The sequence below is a fragment of the Danio rerio genome, chromosome 19 (genome assembly GCF_049306965.1).
Source record: "Danio rerio strain Tuebingen ecotype United States chromosome 19, GRCz12tu, whole genome shotgun sequence".
In the NCBI taxonomy this organism is placed as follows: domain Eukaryota; kingdom Metazoa; phylum Chordata; class Actinopteri; order Cypriniformes; family Danionidae; genus Danio; species Danio rerio.
In genome coordinates, this window is record NC_133194.1 from 33627985 (window position 1) to 33648266 (window position 20282).

Sequence of the window (20282 nt, forward strand, 5' to 3'; positions counted from 1 at the left end):
TCTGAAAGCTCTAGCGATGTTATATTGTGAAGATCTAGAGTTTTCGCAGAGGGGCGTGTCCGTGGCGGTATGACAAACCTCAACGCTTCGCCATGGAACAGGAAGTCCTTATAACACAACCACACAATGTCCGATCTGCCTGAAACTTCACATGGTTGATAAACGTCATCTCTTGAACACATCCACATAACAACATTGAAGTGGGCGTGGCAAAATGACTCGACAGCGCCACCTAGAAAAATTAAACGGACGAGCCCCCGAACTACGAATCACGCACATGCACAAAAATTGGCACACACCTCAAACATGGCAAAACATACGAAAAAGTCTCTTGGAGCCATATCTCAAACCCAACAGGAAGTTGGATATTTTTAACTTCCTGTGGCGAAAAAGTGGCGCTTTTGCCATTTCCAGGCGTTGTATTTTAACGAACTCCTCCTAGGGATTTTATCTGATAAACACCAAAATTGGGTTTTGTCATCTTAAAGCCTTGGTGATGTTAAATTGCGAAGCTTTAGAGTTTTCATCGATGGGCATGTCCGTGGCGGCCTCGCAAACTTTGATGATTCGCCACAAAACAGGAAGACGTTATAACTCTGGCATGCAATATTCGATCTGCCTCAAAATTCACACATTTAATAACAGTCCTGACCTGATCAGGTTTACGTGCCGATATCCAGTTACAGCTATAGCGCCACCTGCTGGCCACAGGAAGTGTCATGTTTGACACTGTAACAAACTCCTCCCACAAACTTTCCCGTATCAGCACCAAAATAGAGTGGTGTCATCTGAAAGCTCTAGCGATGATATATTGTGAAGATCTAGAGTTTTTGCAGAAGGGCGTGTCTGTGGTGGCATGACAAACCTCAACGCTTCGCCATGGAACAGGAATTTCTTATAACTCAACCACACAATGTCTGATCTGCCTGAAACTTCACATGATTGATAAAAGTCCTCTCCTGAACACATCCACATAACAATATTGAGTCAGTCATAGCGCCACCTGCTGGCAGAAGGTAGTTTGGCTTGTAACTCGGCCACACAATGTCCGATCTGCCTAAAATGTCACATGATTGATGAAAGTCCTCTCCTAAACACATCTACGTAATAATATTGAGTCTTTCATAGCGCCACCTGCTGGCAGAATGTAGTTTGTCTTAAAACACAATCTCCACACAATCTCTGATCTGCCTGAAACTTCACATGGTTGATAAAAGTCCACTCCTGAACACATCCACATAACAATATTGAGTCAGTCATAACGCCACCTGCTGGCAGAAGGTAGTTTGGCTTATAACTCAGCCACACAATGTCCCATGTGCCTGAAACTTCACATGGTTGATAAGATTACTCTCCGGAAGACATCTACATGCCAATCTTGAGTCACAGTTATAGCGCCACCTGCTGACAGGAGGAAATTTGGCATAAATCTGTGATTTTCTTTGATTTTTAAAAATATATTGGCTTAAATTATTATTGTTCGCTGTTCTTTGTCATCGTAAGGTCACCGGGCGGCGGTGAGCCCGGGTGCGAGGTCCCTATCATCGCTGCTTGCAGCTTTAATTATTATTATTCTTCTCTCCAATGAATCGCGATTTTGAGGGCCTTACCATGCCCGAAAACTCACGCAACTTTGCACACGCCTCAGAAGTAGCGAAAATTTACGTTTTTTATGGGCTTCGGAAGTGGGCGTGGCAAAATGACTCGACAGCGCCACCTAGAAAAATTAAACGGACGAGCCCCCGATCCACGAATCACGCACATGCACGAAAATTGGTACACACCTCAAACACACCAAAACATACGAAAAAGTCTCTTGGAGCCATATCTCAAACCCAACAGGAAGTCGGATATTTTTGACTTCCTGCCGCGAAAAAGTGGCGTTTTTGCCATTTCCAGGCGTTGTATTTTAACGAACTCCTCCTAGGGATTTTATCCGATCGACACCAAAATTGGGTTTTGTCATCTAAAGGCCTTGGCGATGTTAAATTGCGAAGCTTTAGAGTTTTTGTTGATGGGCGTGTCCGTGGCGGCCTCGCAAACTTTGACGATTCGCCACAAAACAGGAAGTCGTTATAACTCAGGCATGCATTATCAGATCTGCCTCAAAATTCACACGTTTGATAAGAGTCCTAACCTGAACACGTGTACTTGCCGATATCCAGATACAGTTATAGCGCCACCTGCTGGCTACAGGAAATGACATGTTTTACATCGTAACAAACTCCTCCCACAAATTTTTTCGTGTCCGCACCAAATTTGAGTGGTGTTATCTGAAAGCCCTAGCGATGATATATTGTGAAGATCTAGAGTTTTTGCAGAGGGGTGTGTCCGTGGCGGCATGACAAACCTCAACGCTACGCCATGGAACAGGAAGTTATTATAACTCAACCACACAATGTCCAATCTGCCTAAAACTTCAGATGGTTGATAAAAGTCCTCTCCTGAACACATCCCCATAACAAAATTGAAGTGGGCGTGGCAAAATGACTCGACAGCGCCACCTATAAAAATTAAACGGACGAGCCCCTGATCTACGAATCACGCACATGCACGAAAATTGGCACACACCTCAAACACGTCAAAACATACGAAAAAGTCTCTTGGAGCCATATCTCAAACCCAAGAGGAAGTCGGATATTTTTAACTTCCTGCGGCAAATAAGTGGCATTTTTGCCATTTCCAGGCTTTGTATCTTAACGAACTCCTCCTAGGGATTTTATCCTATCGACACCAAAATTGGGTTTTGTCATCTAAAGGCCTTGGCGATGTTAAATTGCGAAGCTTTAGAGGTTTTGTCGATGGGCGTGTCCGTGGCGGCCTCGCAAACTTTGACGATTCGCCACAAAACCGGACGTGATTATAACTCAGGCATGCATTATCCGATCTGCCTCAAAATTCACATGTTTAATATAAGTCCAGACCAGAACATGTTTACATGCCAATATCCAGATACAGTTATAGCGCCACCTGCTGGCCACGGGAAATGTCATGATTTACAGAGTAATAAACTCCTTCCACAAATTTTTTCGTATCAGCACCAAATTTGGGTTGTGTTATCTGAAAGCTCAAGCGATGATATATTGTGAAGATCTAGAGTTTTTGAAGAGGGGCGTGTCCGTGGCGGCATGACAAACCTCAACGCTTCGCCATGGAACAGGAAGTTCTTATAACTCAACCACACAATGTCTGATCTGCCTGAAACTTCACATGGTTGATAAAAGTCCTCTCCTGAACAAATATACATAACAATATTGAGTCAGTCATAGCGCCACCTGCTGGCAGAAGGTAGTTTGGCTTATAACTCAGCCACACAATGTCCGATCTGCCTGAAACTTCACATGGTTGATAAAAGTCCTCTCCTGAGCACATCTACATAATAATATTGAGTCTTTAATAGCGCCACCTGCTGGCAGAATGTAGTTTGTCTTATAACACAATCTCCACACAATCTCATATCTGCCTGAAACTTCACATGGTTGATAAAAGTCCACTCCTGAACACATCCACATAACAATATTGAGTCAGTCATAGCGCCACCTGCTGGCAGAAGGTAGTTTGGCTTATAACTCAGCCACACAATGTCCGATCTGCCTGAAAATTCACAGGTTAGATGAGATGCCTCTCCTAAAGACATCTACATGCCGATCTTGAGTCACAGTTATAGCGCCACCTGCTGACAGGAGGAAGTTTGGCATAAATCTGTGATTTTTCTCAGGTTCTTTATATATATCGGCTGAAATTAATATTGTTCGCTGTTCTCTGTCATCCTGAGGCTACCGGGTGGCGGTGAGCCTGGGTGCGAGGTCCCTTTCATCGCTGCTTGCAGCTTTAATTAGGGACCGAGCACCGAAACGGTGCGTAGGCCCTATTGGAATTGCTCCGTTTATTATTATTATTATTATTATTATTATTATTAGGGACCGAGCACCGAACGGTGCAAGGCCCTATTGGAATTGCTCCGTTTATTATTATTATTATTCTTCTCTCCAATGAATCGCGATTTTGAGGGGCTAAACAAGCCCGAAAACTCACGCAACTTTGCACACGCCTTAGAAGTGGCGAAAATTTACGTTTTTTATGGTCTTCGGAAGTGGGCGTGGCAAAATGACTCGACAGCGCCACCTAGAAAAATTAAACAGACAAGCCCCCGATCCACGAATCACGCACATGCACGAAAATTGGCACACACCTCAAACATGCCAAAACATACAAAAAAGTCTCTTGGAGCCATATCTCAAACCCAACAGGAAGTTGGATATTTTTGACTTCCTGCGACGAAAAAGTGGCGTTTTTGCCATTTCCAGGCGTTGTATTTTAACGAACTCCTCCTAGGGATTTTATGCTATCGACACCAAAATTGGGTTTTGTCATCTAAAGGCCTTGTCGATGTTAAATTGCGAAGCTTTAGAGTTTTCGTCGATGGGCGTGTCTGTGGCGGCCTCGCAAACTTTGACGATTCGCCACAAAACAGGAAGTCTTTATAACTCTGGCATGCATTATCAGATCTGCCTCAAAATTCACACGTTTGATAAGAGTCCTGACCTGAACAAGTTTACATGCCAATATCCAAATACAGTTATAGCGCCACCTGCTGGCCACAGGAAATGACATGTTTTACATCGTAACAAACTCCTCCCACAAATTTTTTTTGTATCAGCACCAAATTTGGGTTGTGTTATCTAAAAGCCCTAGCGATGATATATTGTGAAGATCTAGAGTTTTTGCAGAGGGGCGTGTCCGTGGCGGCATGACAAACCTCAACGCTTCGCCAAGGAACAGGAAGTCCTTATAACTCAAGCACACAATGTCCGATCTGCCTGAAACTTCACATGGTGGATAAAAGTCTTCTCCTGAACACATCCTCATAACAATAATGAAGCGGGCGTGGCAAAATGACTCGACAGCGCCACCTATAAAAATTAAATGGACGAGCCCCTAATCTACGAATCACGCACATGCACGAAAATTGGCACACACCTCAAACATGCCAAAACATACGAAAAAGTCTCTTGGAGCCATATCTCAAACCCAACAGGAAGTCGGATATTTTTAACTTCCTGCGGCAAATAAGTGGCATTTTTGCCATTTCCAGGCTTTGTATCTTAACGAACTCCTCCAAGGGATTTTATGCTATCGACACCAAAATTGGGTTTTGTCATCTAAAGGCCTTGGCGATGTTAAATTGCGAAGCTTTAGAGGTTTTGTCGATGGGCGTGTCCGTGGCGGCCTCACAAACTTTAACGATTCGCCACAAAACCGGAAGTCATTATAACTCAGGCATGCATTATCCGATCTGCCTCAAAATTTACATGTTTAATAAGAGTCCAGACCAGAACAAGTTTACATGCCGATATTCAGATACAGTTATAGCGCCACCTGCTGACCACAGGAAATGTCATGATTTACAAAGTAATAAACTCATCCCACAAATGTTTTTATATCAGCACCAAATTTGGTTGGTTGTGTATCTGAAAGCTCAAGCGATGATATATTGTGAAGATCTAGAGTTTTTGCAGAGGGGCGTGTCCGTGGCGGCATGACAAACCTCAACGCTTCGCCATGAAAAAGGAAGTCCTTATAACTCAACCACACAATGTCTGATCTGCCTGAAACTTCACACGGTTGATTAAATTCCTCTCCTGAAGACATCTAAATGCCAATATTGAGTCAGTCATAGCGCCACCTAGTGACAGAAGGTAGTTTTGCTTATAACTCAGCCACACAATGTCCAATCAGCCTGAAACTTCACAGGGTTGATAAAAGTCCTCTCCTGAAGACATCTACATGCCAATATTGAGTCACAGTCATAGCGCCACCTGCTGGCAACAGGTAGTTTGGCTTTTAACTCAGCCACACAATGTCCGATCTGCCTGAAACTTCACATGGTTGATAAAAGTCTTCTCCTGAAGACATCTACATGACAATACTGTCACAGTCATAGCGCCACCTGCTGACAGGAGGAAGTTTGGCATAAATCTGTGGATTTCTCAGGTTTTTTTATATTTATCGGCTTAAATTGTTATTGTTCACTGTTCTCTGTCGTCCTGAGGCCACCGGGCGGCGGTGAGCCCGGGTGCGAGGTCCCTATCATCGCTGCTTGCAGCTTTAATTATTATTCTTCTTCTTCTTCTTCCGCGGAATGAATCGCGGTTTTGAGGGGCTAAACATGCCCGAAAACTCACGAAACTTTGCACACACCTCAGAAGTGGCGAAAATTTACGTTTGTTATGGGCTTCGGAAGTGGGCGTGGCAAAATGACTCAACAGCGCCACCTAGAAAAATTAAACGGACGAGCCCCCGATCCACGAATCACGCACATGCACGAAAATTGGCACACACCTCAAACACGCTAAAACATACGAAAAAGTCTCTTAGAGCCATATCTCAAACCCAACAGGAAGTCGGATATTTTTGACTTCCTGCGGCGAAAAAGTGGCTTTTTTGCCATTTCCAGGCATTGTATTTTAACGAACTCCTCCTAGGGATTTTATCCGATCGACACCAAAATTGGGTTTTGTCATCTAAAGGCCTTGGCGATGTTAAATTGCGAAGCTTTAGAGTTTTCATCGATGGGCGTGTCCGTGGCGGCCTCGCAAACTTTGACGATTCGCCACAAAACAGGAAGTCGTTATAACTCAGGCATGCATAATCCGATCTGCCTCAAAATTCACACGTTTGATAAGAGTCCTGACCTGAACACGTTTACATGCCAATATCCAGATACAGTTATAGCGCCACCTGCTGGCCACAGGAAATGACATGATTTACGGAGTTATAATCTCCTCCCACAAATTTTATCGTATCAACACCAAAATTGGGTTGTGTTATCTGAAAGCTCTAGCGATGATATATTGTGAAGATCTAGAGTTTTCGCAGAGGGGCGTGTCCGTGGCGACATGACAAACCTCAACGCTTCGCCATGGAACAGGAAGTCCTTATAACTCAACCACACAATGTCCGATCTGCCTGAAACTTCACATGGTTGATAAACGTCATCTCTTGAACACATCCACATAACAATATTGAAGTGGGCGTGGCAAAATGACTCGACAGCGCCACCTAGAAAAATTAAACGGACAAGCCCCCGATCCACGAATCACGCACATGCACAAAAATTGGCACACACCTCAAACATGGCAAAACATACGAAAAAGTCTCTTGGAGCCATATCTCAAACCCAACAGGAAGTCGGATATTTTTAACGTCCTGTGGCGAAAAAGTGGCGCTTTTGCCATTTTCAGGCGTTGTATTTTAACGAACTCCTCCTAGGGATTTTATCTGATAAACACCAAAATTGGGTTTTGTTATCTTAAAGCCTTGGTGATGTTAAATTGCGAAGCTTTAGAGTTTTCATCGATGGGCGTGTCCGTGGCGGCCTCCCAAACTTTGATGATTCGCCACAAAACAGGAAGTCTTTATAACTCTGGCATGCAATATTCGATCTGCCTCAAAATTCACACATTTAATAACAGTCCTGACCTGATCAGGTTTACGTGCCGATATCCAGTTACAGTTATAGCGCCACCTGCTGGCCACAGGAAATGACATGTTTGACACTATAACAAACTCCTCCCACAAACTTTCCCGTATCAGCACCAAAATAGAGTCGTGTCATCTGAAAGCTCTAGCGATGATATATTGTGAAGATGTAGAGTTTTTGCAAAGGGGCGTGTCTGTGGTGGCATGACAAACCTTAACGCTTCGCCATGGAACAGGAAGTCCTTATAACTCAACCACACAATGTCCGATCTGCCTGAAACTTCACATGATTGATAAAAGTCCTCTCCTGAACATATCTACATAACAATATTGAGTCAGTCATAGCGCCACCTGCTAGCAGAAGGTAGATTGGCTTGTAACTCGGCCACACAATGTCCGATCTGCCTAAAATGTCACATGGTTGATGAAAGTCCTCTCCTAAACACATCTACATAATAATATTGAGTCAGAGTCATAGCACCATCTGCTGGCAGAAGAAATTTTGGCCTGTAACTCGGCCACACAATGTCAGATCTGCCTAAAATGTCACATGGTTGATGAAAGTCCTCTCCTAAACACATCTACATAATAATATTTAGTCTTTCATAGCGCCACCTGCTGGCAGAAGGTAGTTTGGCTTATAACTCAGCCACACAATGTACCATGTGCCTGAAACTTCACATGGTTGATAAGATTCCTCTCCGGAAGACATCTACATGCCAATCTTAAGTCACAGTTATATCGCCACCTGCTGACAGGAGGAAGTTTAGCATAAATCTGTTATTTTCTTAGATTTTTTTAATATATTGGCTTAAATTATTATTGTTCGCTGTTCTCTGTCATCGTAAGGTCACCGGGCGGCGGTGAGCCCGGGTGCGAGGTCCCTATCATCGCTGCTTGCAGCTTTAATTATTGTTATTTTTTTATTTTAAAGAAAGTTTATTTTGAAAAAAAAAGTGTGTGGATACAAGTAGAGCTTGCTTGTTTTTACACAATGTTTTAAATCTTTTGCTAAGAAATGTCTCAAATATATATTTTTTTAAATTCAATTATTCTTGTACTATTAAATGTATTTTTTAATATATTAATTTAATATTTTTTTGATAGGTCAAATAACAATCTAGGCGACGCTGTGGCGCAGTAGGTAGTGCTGACGCCTCACAGCAAGAATGTCGCTGGGTTGCTGGTTCGAGCCTCCGCTCAGTTGGCGTTTCTGTGTGGAGTTTGCATGTTCTCCCTGCGTTAGCGTGGGTTTCCTCAGGGTGCTCTGGTTTCCCCCACAGTCCAAAGACATGCGCTACAGGTGAATTGGGTAGGCTAAATTGTCTGTAGTGTATGAGTGTTTGTGTGGATGTTTCCCAGAGATGGGTTGCGGCTGGAAGGTCATCCGCTGCGTAAAAACGTGCTGGATAAGTTGGCGGTTCATTCCGCTGTGGCGACCCCTGATTAATAAAGGGACTAAGCCGACAAGAAAATGAATGAATGAAAATAACAATCTTTTCCTTCTGGGCTGTTTTATAATGGCCTTGAAAATGTCTTTAAAAGTCCTAAATTTAACTTGGTGAAACCTGCAGAAACCCTGTAATAGGAAGCTATACAATATTATGTTTGTGCATATACTATAGTTTAGTCAGTACTGAAGCCAAATCTGGAATTTATCTAACAAAATAACTTACAAAAACGGTCTAAAAACTATTACTATAAAAATTTATATGTAATAAAAAAATATTAAATACAAATTTAAAAAAGAGAAAAATCAAGAAAAAAGGAAAGAAATTGAAAAATTCACATGAGATTTGTCATTAGTTTTTGCAATATTATGCTCGAATTTAATTGTTTTAATGTTTTATCTATCAATTTCTAAATATGTTTGGTAAATAAAATATTATTTTAACAAATATATCTGTTTAATAAATCTGTTTTGTTTAAATGCATGAAAAAAACATTGCCTGCATTTACTGAGAAATGGATAAACATTCATTATTTATTTTCAAAACGGGGTATAGTCAGTTATGCTGAGCAACTTATTTAAATATTCTACAAAAAAAAGAAAAAAAAACATTCATGCCATGTAATTATTTAGAAGAAAATACATTAATGTAATAATTGAAGAAAATCTTATTTGATGTCCGAAATATTTGAAGCAAAAATAAAAAATAAAGAAAAGTCATTTTATCAGACAAAAATGAGACAAATAATATTATATATTTCTGTTACCTCAAACTATTTTAGACTGGAATTAGTTTAGATCATGTTTTATTTTATATAATGGATACTTTAGATCTTAATCTACATTGTTTTCTTGACCCTGAAATGCATTTTAAAATAGCTGATGGGTGTATACAGTGCTCAGCATATATAAGTACAGCCCTCACAAATCTATTTTTTAAATTCATATTTTTAATAGGAAGCTATACAATATTATATCTGTGCATATACATTAGCCAAATCTGGAGCTAATCTAATGAAATAACTTATGATAACGGTCCAAAAATCTGTACACCCAAATTTGTGTTATAGAAAAAATATTTAATACACATTTTAAAAAGAGGGAAAAAAATTATTGAAATTGTGTTTTTTTTTCAATATTTTGCTTGAATTTAGTTGTAGTATCTTTCAATTTCAAAATATGTTTGTTGACTAAAATATTATTTTAATAAATATATCTGTTTAATAAATCTGTTTTGTTTAAATGCAGATTGCCTGCATTCACTGAGAAATTGATAAAAATATTCATTTTCAAAACGGGGTGTACTCAATATGCTGAGCACTTTATATGTATATTCTACAAAAGAAAAAAAAAAAAAAACACTTATGGCCATGTCTTTTTTTTTTAAATACGTATTTAATAATATGTATTTAGCCAAATTATTTCTATAAAAATACATTTGAAGAAAATCTTTTTTAATGTCCGAAATATTTAAAGCAAAAATAAAAATAGGAAAGGTCATTTTTAACAGACAAAATCGGCTGTATTTTAAAATCCGTACATAACATAGGCTGAAAGTAACATATTTTTTATTATTTGAAAAAAAGCTGTCACAGCACAAATTTATTAATCGTCTTTACAAAAAGTAGATTCAACAAGTAGATTCAATATAAACGATTAAGTTGTCCTCCCAAAAAATCGTAAGAATTGTGTCGTTTCTACTCATTTTAAACAAGTAGTTTGAACAAGCACCAAAAGTCTTTGAGTTCATTGAGCCTCACAGTTTAAAATATACTTAGCATATATTTTAGCCAGGATAAAAAACAAAAAAGTACCATATGGGGAAGCTTAAAGATTAAAAGCAGATCTGAAATGAGGTGTTTTACTTGGTTTATGTATGTGGTCTGTATGTGTGGGATCTGAGTGCTGTGTTGGCAAAAGCTTTAAATCTGTCACTCATCCAATCTGATACACATGCACACGTATGAAGATACAGAGGGGCTCGATGGTGGTTTTAGAGCGGGGTCTGTGTGCCAAAACAAGTCTTTCTGGAAAGTGCTATAACACACACCCTAACATGCGGTCGCACAAAGTGGCGTTGAGTTTCCCTGATGCAGATCTTGGACGTCTGCGTTGCTAAGATACTCAAGTCATGTAAACATTGTGTGTAATTGACTACTGAATAACAGCTCTGCCAAACATTTTGAAAAAAAAATTAATAATTCAAAAACTTCTATTTGTCTATTATTTGTCATATTGTTTGCTGATAACCTTATGTTAGCAATAAATACATAATAAATGATCAAATAAAAATATGACAATAAAATATATTAAATTTATGCAAAATATAATAAAATATATGCAAAATTATATTATCATTTTTTTAATTAGTTCAATTATTTAATTGAATTTAAGTTATGTTTGCTACTTGCTTATCAATAAATCTAAAATAACAAAAACTCAACAAAACGTATTAAATGCCAATAAAGTGTCAATTTTAATGTTCAGGGTAACCGGAAAATTATGTAACAGTTAAAATATAAAAAATTATACACACTTATTCTTACCTGTACTTAAATATATATATATATATATATATATATATATATATATATATATATATATATATATATATATATATATATATATATATATATATATATATATATATATATATATATATATATATTTACATTTAGGAAAATGTGATCATATTGTATTATATAATAAATTACATATAATATATAATAAATCATTCAAAGTGTCAAGTATAAAGATTTAAAATCATACAATGTCAGTGAATTTATTTGTTTGAGATTGTACTGGGATCCTTAAGAGCATTAATATACAGTTGCAATCAAAATTATTAGACCCCCTATTTATTTTGTTCCCCAATTTCTGTTTAAGGGAGAGATTTTTTTTCAACACATTTCTAAACATAATGGTTTTAATAAATTATTTCTTATAACTGATTTATTTTATCTTTTTCATGATGACAGTACATAATATTTTACTAGATGTTTTTCAAGAGACTTTTATACAGCTTAAAGTGACATGCTTCATTAGGTTAATTAGGTTAACGATGGTTTGTTCTGTAGACTATTGAAAAAATATAGCCTAAAGGGGCTAATAATTTTGACATTAAAATGTTTTTTTTTTATTTTATTAAAAAATTGTTTTTATTTTAGCCAAAATAAAACAATTAAGACTTTCTCCAGAAGAAAAGATATTATCAGACATACTGTGAAAATTTCCTTGCTCTGTTAAACATCATTTGGGAAATATTTAACAAAGAAAAATAGAAATAAAAGGGGGCTTAATAATTGTGATTTCAACTGTATCACACATATGACTCTAAATATGCCTGACGAAACATTCTGTTATATAAACTCTTGGTAAACTCTTTGTGTAAAAACTTGTTTTCAGTAATTCATGGTAAAATGTACTAGGCATTATTTTTCCTTTTCTTTGTCTTTGACATGATGACAGTACATTATATTTTACTAGCTACTTTGCAAGACACCAGTATTCAGCTCAAAGTGCAATTGCATATTATTCTAAACATACCTAACATATAATATAAACTGTAAAAATGTAATAATTTAGTCTGTATATTTACGGTAAAATTGGTAAAAAGTACCCCCCCACACACACACACCTGAGAAACTCAATGCATTACAATGAATTATGAAAACAAAATCAATTTTAATGTTTCTTAGAATTTAGTTTTATTTTAATTCTGCCTATTAGAGTTCAGCCATCTTAACCTTTTTCTACACTTTCTGTGACCACATTAACATCATTTGCTCTGCACGTAGGTGAAGGTCTGGTTCCAGAACAGACGGATGAAGTGGAAGCGGGTGAAAGGAGGTCAACAGGGAGCCGCCGCTAGAGAGAAAGAGCTGGTGAACGTAAAGAAAGGGACTCTCTTACCCTCTGAATTCTCCCCGATGGTGGGACTCCATCATCCTATCGGCTCTCCCAGCAATGAGGACGACAGTCACGACAGCGATCAGAGCTCCGATCATGCACATTTATGATGCCCGCAAGTCTGGACAATCTCCTCAGGAATCAGCTGTGTTGGTTCTCCATTAACAACGAGCACAGGTTATTTCAGTCTGAGTGATTTCGGGTTTGTTCTTGGTCTGTGAAACAGATGCTCGCAGGGTCTTAATTTGGTAGATTAGTCGAGTTAAAAGGGGGTTTAATGGTGGTCGTACTTTTGAAGAGACTTTGGGTTTTATACACGTTTGATTCTTGAGATTGACTTTGTAAATAAATGTAAGGTTGGATGTTGTAAACATTCCATACGAGTGCCTTAAAGAGGATTTTTTGCACTGTTTTATTTTTAGTTGTTTTTCCTTAACTGATTGCTACTGTATTTAGACAGTTTTTTTGATAAAACCTATTACCATGATTGCCAAAATCACATTTTTACATAATCTGTGACAGCATAGGTGAAGTATTTTCCTAGTCTGTTTGTAAAGAAACAAAGGAAAATGCAAATTGCAGCATATTTTTGTGTTTACTGATGGAGTCATTTTTAGACTCCCACAGATTTCATTTTTTGATTAGTTTTCCACAATATTGGTGCATTTGGGTTTAGTTTACTGTAGATGGACAGTAGGGGGGAAATTATATAGAATGGGTATATTTTCACTTACCTTGCCGAAGACTTGTTTACTTACTGACTGCAAATGTTCAATGATCACTGAGTTATTAAAAAAACATTACAAATCAACACTTGGTTGGATTTTTTTAAAGGGTTTTACAGTAAAATGCAAAACAGACAGACACATTATAATAGGTTTTCTGCTATTTTCATATAAATAATTAAAGATTACAAAAAGAGAGTTTACAGTGATTCTTTTACGGAACTTTTATTTTTAAGAGTTTAGCTTGAAGCATCAAGGAATATTTATTATTATTATTATTACAAAAAAAAATTCTTTTACTTTTGATGAACAGTTCAAAGGAACAGCATATATTTAAAAAAAAATATGACATTATAATTGTCTTTAACTTTATTGAATAACCGAATGCAAATATACTGAAGAAATGCATTTTAAGTAAAATTTAACTTAAAAACACTGACCCCAGACTATTGAATTGTATTGTACAGTTGAAGTCAAAATTATTAGCCCTCTTGTGAAATTCTAATTAGTTTAAAAATATTTCATAAGTGCTGTTTAATGGAGAGAAGATTTCAAACAAGGTCCAAAGACATGCGCTATAGGTGAATTGGATGAACTAAATTGGCCGTAGTGTATAAGTGTGTGTGTGAATGGGAAAGTGTATGGGTGTTTCCCATTACGGGGTTGTGGCTGTAAGGGCATCCACTGCTGAAAAACATATGCTGAATTAGTTGGCAGTGCATTCTACTGTGGTGACCTGTGATAATTAGAGACTAAGCCAAAGGGAAATTAATGAATTCATTTCTTTGTCTTTAGCATGATGACAATACATAATATTTCACCAGGTATTAGTATTCAGCTTAAAGTGCAGTTTAAAAGCTTATAGATTAATTAGGTTAACTAGGTAAGTTAGGTTTATTAGGTGTCATTGGACAAAAGCGGTTTGTTGTGTAGCTAATCCCCCCCAAAAAATACTAATTCTTTAGCCGAGGCTTATAATATTGACCTTCAAAATTGTTTTTAAACTTTTAAAACTGCTTTTATTCCAGCCAGACTATAAAAGAAATAAGACTTTCTCCAGAAGAAAAAATGTTAACTGTTTTTTGCTCTGTTAAACAGCACTTACTGTAGAAAATTTCACAGAAGGGCTAATCATTTTGCCTTCAACTGTATTAATGAACTCTAAGTTCAAGTTGAGTTTTTTCAGATGAAGTTTACAACATAGTTCATGTCTCTTATTTACCTTGTATAAACAAAAGTTTTCATGAATTTTTATGACTTTCTGGATTAAATTTCTCAATTAAGTGCACAAAAAGAATACATTTAATAAAAAAAATTAGCTTTAATATTCAGTACTGACAAATCAAACTCAAGTAAAAGTACCATTACTCGCTTAAAAATGTAGTGCAAGTAGAGTAAAAGTATGTTTTAATTAAATATTACTGAAAGTATGAATAAAAGCAGAACTTTCATACTCAAGAGTAGTGAGTTTTTCGCTGTAAAAAGCTGATGCATTTACATGTAATTTGTGGACGTGTGTAAACGTAACATTCTGTAGTGCATTTAGTGATTGCCCAGAAGGCACACAATATAATAAGATGTTAATATTAGGTTAGATTTAGGTTGTGATGTCAGGTGACCAGAAGTCAAAGTCTAGTCCGCGTCGAAAGACAATGTTATTTTAATGTCCTAAAAACGTCGAATGATGTTGATATTTGGTTGATTTTAGGTTGTGTTGTAAAGTGACCAAAATCCAACGTTGCCAATGTCTTAAACCAACATCATATTGACGTCAAATACTGACATTTATTCATCAGGTATGGCTACCAAAATTCAGCATGTGATAGTGGTAATGTTGACACATCGTCAAGCTGTAATGTCATTAGATGTTCATATTTGGTTGATTTTAGGTTGGCTGTTGGACATTGATGTCAGCCTGACATTCAATTGTGACGTAAAACGATTTTCATTTCCAAACAAAATGCAACATCCTCACGACATTGGGTTACAATGTCAATCTGATGCCATATTGACGTCTTGTGCCTGCTGGGTGTTTAAGGCCATTTTAGTCAACATAAAGTAAACATCTGTCGTCATCTTATCAGTGACATGCATCTAAACACTCTCTGGGTCAATGATTGTAAAAATTTTGGACATCTTCTTGGACACTTTTAATACTTCCAAACAGTTTGCTGCTATTATAAATGGCTCACGTCTTGAGGTAGTTCATTATGATGCGATTTGCCTTCTATGTGCTATTTGATTGGACAGGAATCACACGACAGATTTTCTTATCCCCATAGACACTAAATAATAATGTAGTGACTTCAGGTTCAAGGGAAAGTAAAAGTACACAATTTTAAAACTACTTAGTGAATTACAATTCATGAGAAAAACTATTCAGTTAATTTAAGTATTTGTAATTTGTTAATTTACACCACTGTTTACAATGTAAATCCTACCAAAACGCTGAAGAGGATCATGTGATGTAAATGTTATGGAAAGCCATGTCGAAGGACTAATATTATGGTTTGGCTATCTGTGAAGAGCACGTGAGTTAGCATTTTAATTTCTGGGCTGACGCTTTATCGTGTCGGCCAACTTCTGGAGCGTCTTCGGTCATATAAGAGAGCAGCTGGTGATTCGATAGCTGCAGAAGTTTGGACTGGTTTGATTTGTGGCTTCGCCGTTCCCCTTGACACATAGGCAAAACCCAGGCTAAGTGGATTTGTTTTCAGTTGTGGTCGAAGCCAGCCATGCATTTTCCCTCTGTGGAAGACGTTTTTGATTAGCCATCCGATTTAGATGTTTGTGTATGATATACTGTGATCAAAGTGAGACGAAGAACGATCCCCTTGGGGAAACAATTCGTGGCTTTGCGAAATGAATGGGAAATATATTTATGACCCCCTCAAACCCTGCCAAGCACCCAGCTGCACTGATCACAGCCGTGTCTAAACAACACATGATGAATGTAGCCCGTCAAATGCGCTCCCAAACAGACAAATCAATAAAAACACGAGCAAATAAACACAAATCAGGACAAACATGACTTAGGTATGAAAAATACACCACGGATCGCAAACAAAGCAGAGCGCAGACTAGCACAGGTAAACAAGGAAGACTCTTTTATGATTTTTCTGTCCAAACAAACACAGCTTTCTTATGATTTTGGTTGATTTGCTGCTCAAATGATGTTTCTTTCTTTACAACCACTTTAAAAACATGTGTAAAGGAGGAGGATTTCGAAAATATTTACTCCACTTCATGTCAGTCCAAACCTTTGTGATTGATTTTTCCTTTGTGGAACAAAAGTAAAGCATGTTGGTAATTTAATCAAGTTTCGAATCCCATAGACTTTCATTTGCATAGTTTTAAAAAAGATGTAAATGGGAGCCAAATTTATACCAACAGATTGAAAATATTTGGAACGAAATGATTGTAAAAGATGACCTTTTTTATTTTTGAGAGGACTGTTACTGTTAACTCAAATTTACTGACCCTTGTGGCGTTCTAGTTGAAAACAAAATAAGATATTTGGAAAAATGTTGTAAACAAAGCAGTTTCGATTCCAGCTTTCTTCCACTGTATATGGTCTAAAATATAATGGAAATCAATACGAATCTGCACTGTTTGATTACCAACATTCTTTAAGATATTGTCATTATTTATGGAATAATTTATTATTATTATTATTGGGTGGCACCTTAAACAAATCTAACAATAATTGTTCTCCACATTGAACAAAAAGAGAAGCTATTTTGGAAAATGTACTTATGCAGAAAAGAATGATCATCAATAGCAACCTAATGTGTTGGTTAGTGTTGACATTTTCATTTATTCTTGTTCCTTCAGTTTAGTCCCTTTATTCATCAGGGGTTTGCCACAGCGGAATGAACCGCCGTTGACATATTTATTCACAGAATTTTTATTGTGTATGGATTATTCCTTTACTCACCCTTTCTTAGTTATTCATTTTGTTTACTCTTTAGTGGGACATTCCCATAGACTTTGTATGGTCAACTTAGAGTGTTCCATTAGTTAATGTAATTTATGTTCTAGCATGAACGGCATGAAAGATATATTCAACTCAGTTCAATATAAACTCGTCATTTTACAAAAAAGGCTAAATTCTTATGTAGAAACTAGCAAAGTGAGAAAGTCAGAATTGACAGCTAAAAGGTATTTGTATTATTTATATTAATAGTATTTCTATGGTGGAGTATTCAATGGGAATCTGAGCTGGTTGGTTATTTGAAATATGTTTTGTTTTTGCAAAAAAGGGTCATACTTTAAAAGAAATTGATAAACACTGTAAAAAAATACACGTAAATTAACATTTATTAATGCTTTTGAATTGCGTTATGTGAACTTCATCCTTGTCCAACAAATTTTGATATTGCAAACTTCAAGTTTTTAATAGCTTGACGTGATATGTTGTTTGGGTTGGTATCGTAAATTACAGTAAAAACTAAGCTGTAAAACTACACAGTAAAAAAAATAATGGTTGCTGTACATTTTCAAGCTGAATCAAATAACCTTTATGAGTCATTTGAATTTATATTATGTTAAACTGACTTAAAAGAACTTTGTTAACTCATTCAATTAAGTTGGAACATGACAAACCCAGTTTAATAAGTTATAAATTAAGGCTGTAGCACAGTGGGTAGCATGTTTGCCCTACAGTAAGAAGGTTGCTGGTTCGAGCCTTGGCTGGGTCAGTTGGCGTTTCTGTGTGGAGTTTGCATGTTCTCCTAGTGTTCGCGTGGGTTTTCTCGGGGTGCTCCGGTTTCCCCCACAAGTTCAAAAGGCATGTGGTATAGGTGAAGTGGGTAGGCTTAATTGTCCGTAGTGTATTTGTTTAAATGAGAGTGTATGGATGTTTCCCAGTGATGGGTTGCGGCTGAAAGGGCAACATGTAAAGCATGAGCTGGATAAGTTTATGTTTCATTCCGCTGTGGCGACCCCAGATTAATAAAGAGACAAAGCTGAAAAGAAAATAAATGAATGAATGAGTTACAATTAACCAAAATCATATGTTGTCAGCTGGGGTGTCGGAACAAAAGGTAAAATAATGAAAGCTAAATTACAGAAATTTACCATAAAATCACGGACGTTAAGGAAATAATTTGTACAATTTAGTACGCTTTGCTTATCCCTCTATGACAGTTAGGGGTGGGGTTTGGTGCCACACCTCTTTTTAAAAAACTGCACATTTTCGTACTACTGAACCTGTACAAATTTGTACACTGTAAAAAATAAATCCATAATTTTATGGGTTTTTTTCCGGCAGCTGGGGTGTCAGAAAAAAAAAAAAAAGTTAAATAACGACCACTAAATTACAGAAATTTACTTCAAAATAACAGACATTAATTGCAGGAATTTTCTGTAAATTAACGTCTGTAATATTACAGTAAATTTCTGTAATTTAATGTCTGTTATTTTACAGTAATTTTCTGTAATTTAATGTCTGTTATTTTACAGCAATTTTCAGTGATTTAATGTCTTTTATTTTAAAGTAATTTTCAGTGATTTTAATGTCTGTTTTTTTCAGTAATTTTCAGTGATTTTAATGTCTGTTTTTTTCAGTAATTTTCAGTGATTTAATGTCTGTTATTTTACAGTAATTTTCAGTGATTTAATGTCTTTTATTTTAAAGTAATTTTCAGTGATTTTAATGTCTGTTTTTTTCAGTAATTTTCAGTGATTTTAATGTCTGTTTTTTTCAGTAATTTTCAGTGATTTAATGTCTGTTATTTTACAGTAATTTTCAGTGATTTAATGTCTGTTATTTTACTGTAACTTTCAGTAATTTAATGTCTGTTATTTTACAGTAATTTTCAGTAATTTAATGTCTGTTATTTTACAGCAATTTTCAGTAATTTAATGTCTGTTATTTCACTGTAATTTTCAGTAATTTATTGCCTGTTATTTTACTGTAATTTTCAGGAATTTAACGTCTGTTATTTTACAGTAATTTTCAGTCATTTAATGTCTGCTATTTGATGGTAATTTTCAGTCATTTAAGGTCTGTTATTTTACAGTAACTTTCAGTAATTTAATGTCTGTTATTTTACAGTAGTTTTCAGTAATTTAATGTCTGTTATGTTACAGCAATTTTCAGTAATTTAATGTTTGTTATTTACAGTAATTTTCAGTAATTTGATGTCTGTTATTTTACTGTAATTTTTTAGTAATTTAATGCCTGTTATTTTACTGTAATTTTCAGGAATTTAACGTCTGTTATTTTACTGTAATTTTCAGGAATTTAACGTCTGCTATTTTACAGTAATTTTCAGTCATTTAATGTCTGTTATTTTATGGCAATTTTCAGTCATTTAATGTCTGTTATTTGACAGTAATTTTCAGTAATTTAAAGTCTATTATTTTACAATTATTTTCAGTAATTTAATGTCTGTTATTTTACGGCAATTTTCAGTCATTTAATGTCTGTTATTTTACAGTTATTTTTTAGTAATTTAATGTCTGTTATTTTACAGTAATTTTCAATAATTTAATGTCTGTTATTTTACAGTAATTTTCAGTAATTTAATGTCTGTTATTTTACGGCAATTTTCAGTAATTCAAAGTCTGTTATTTTACAGTAATTTTCAGTAATTTAAAGTCTGTTATTTTACAGTAATTTTTTAGTCATTTTAAAGCTGTTATTTAACTTATTTTTCCGGCACCCCAGCTGCCAGAAAAAAACTGCACATTTATGGATTTTTTTTTTAGAG

General features: G+C 36.2%; 1 protein-coding gene across 3 annotated transcripts in view; it reads left to right on the forward strand.

Annotated features, from left to right (window-relative positions):
- Positions 1-13652, forward strand: part of meox2b (mesenchyme homeobox 2b) — a 99610-nt gene extending 85958 nt beyond the window's left edge. For 2 of the 3 annotated variants that reach the window (XM_073930970.1, XM_073930971.1), the window contains one exon: positions 12730-13652. In XM_073930970.1, the coding sequence (XP_073787071.1) occupies positions 12730-12951 (222 nt within the window). In that variant the 3' untranslated portion in view covers positions 12952-13652. The remainder of the gene's footprint in view (positions 1-12729) is intronic. The other variant, NM_001045124.1, reaches the window with a different exon arrangement.
- Positions 13653-20282: the final 6630 nt, after the last annotated feature.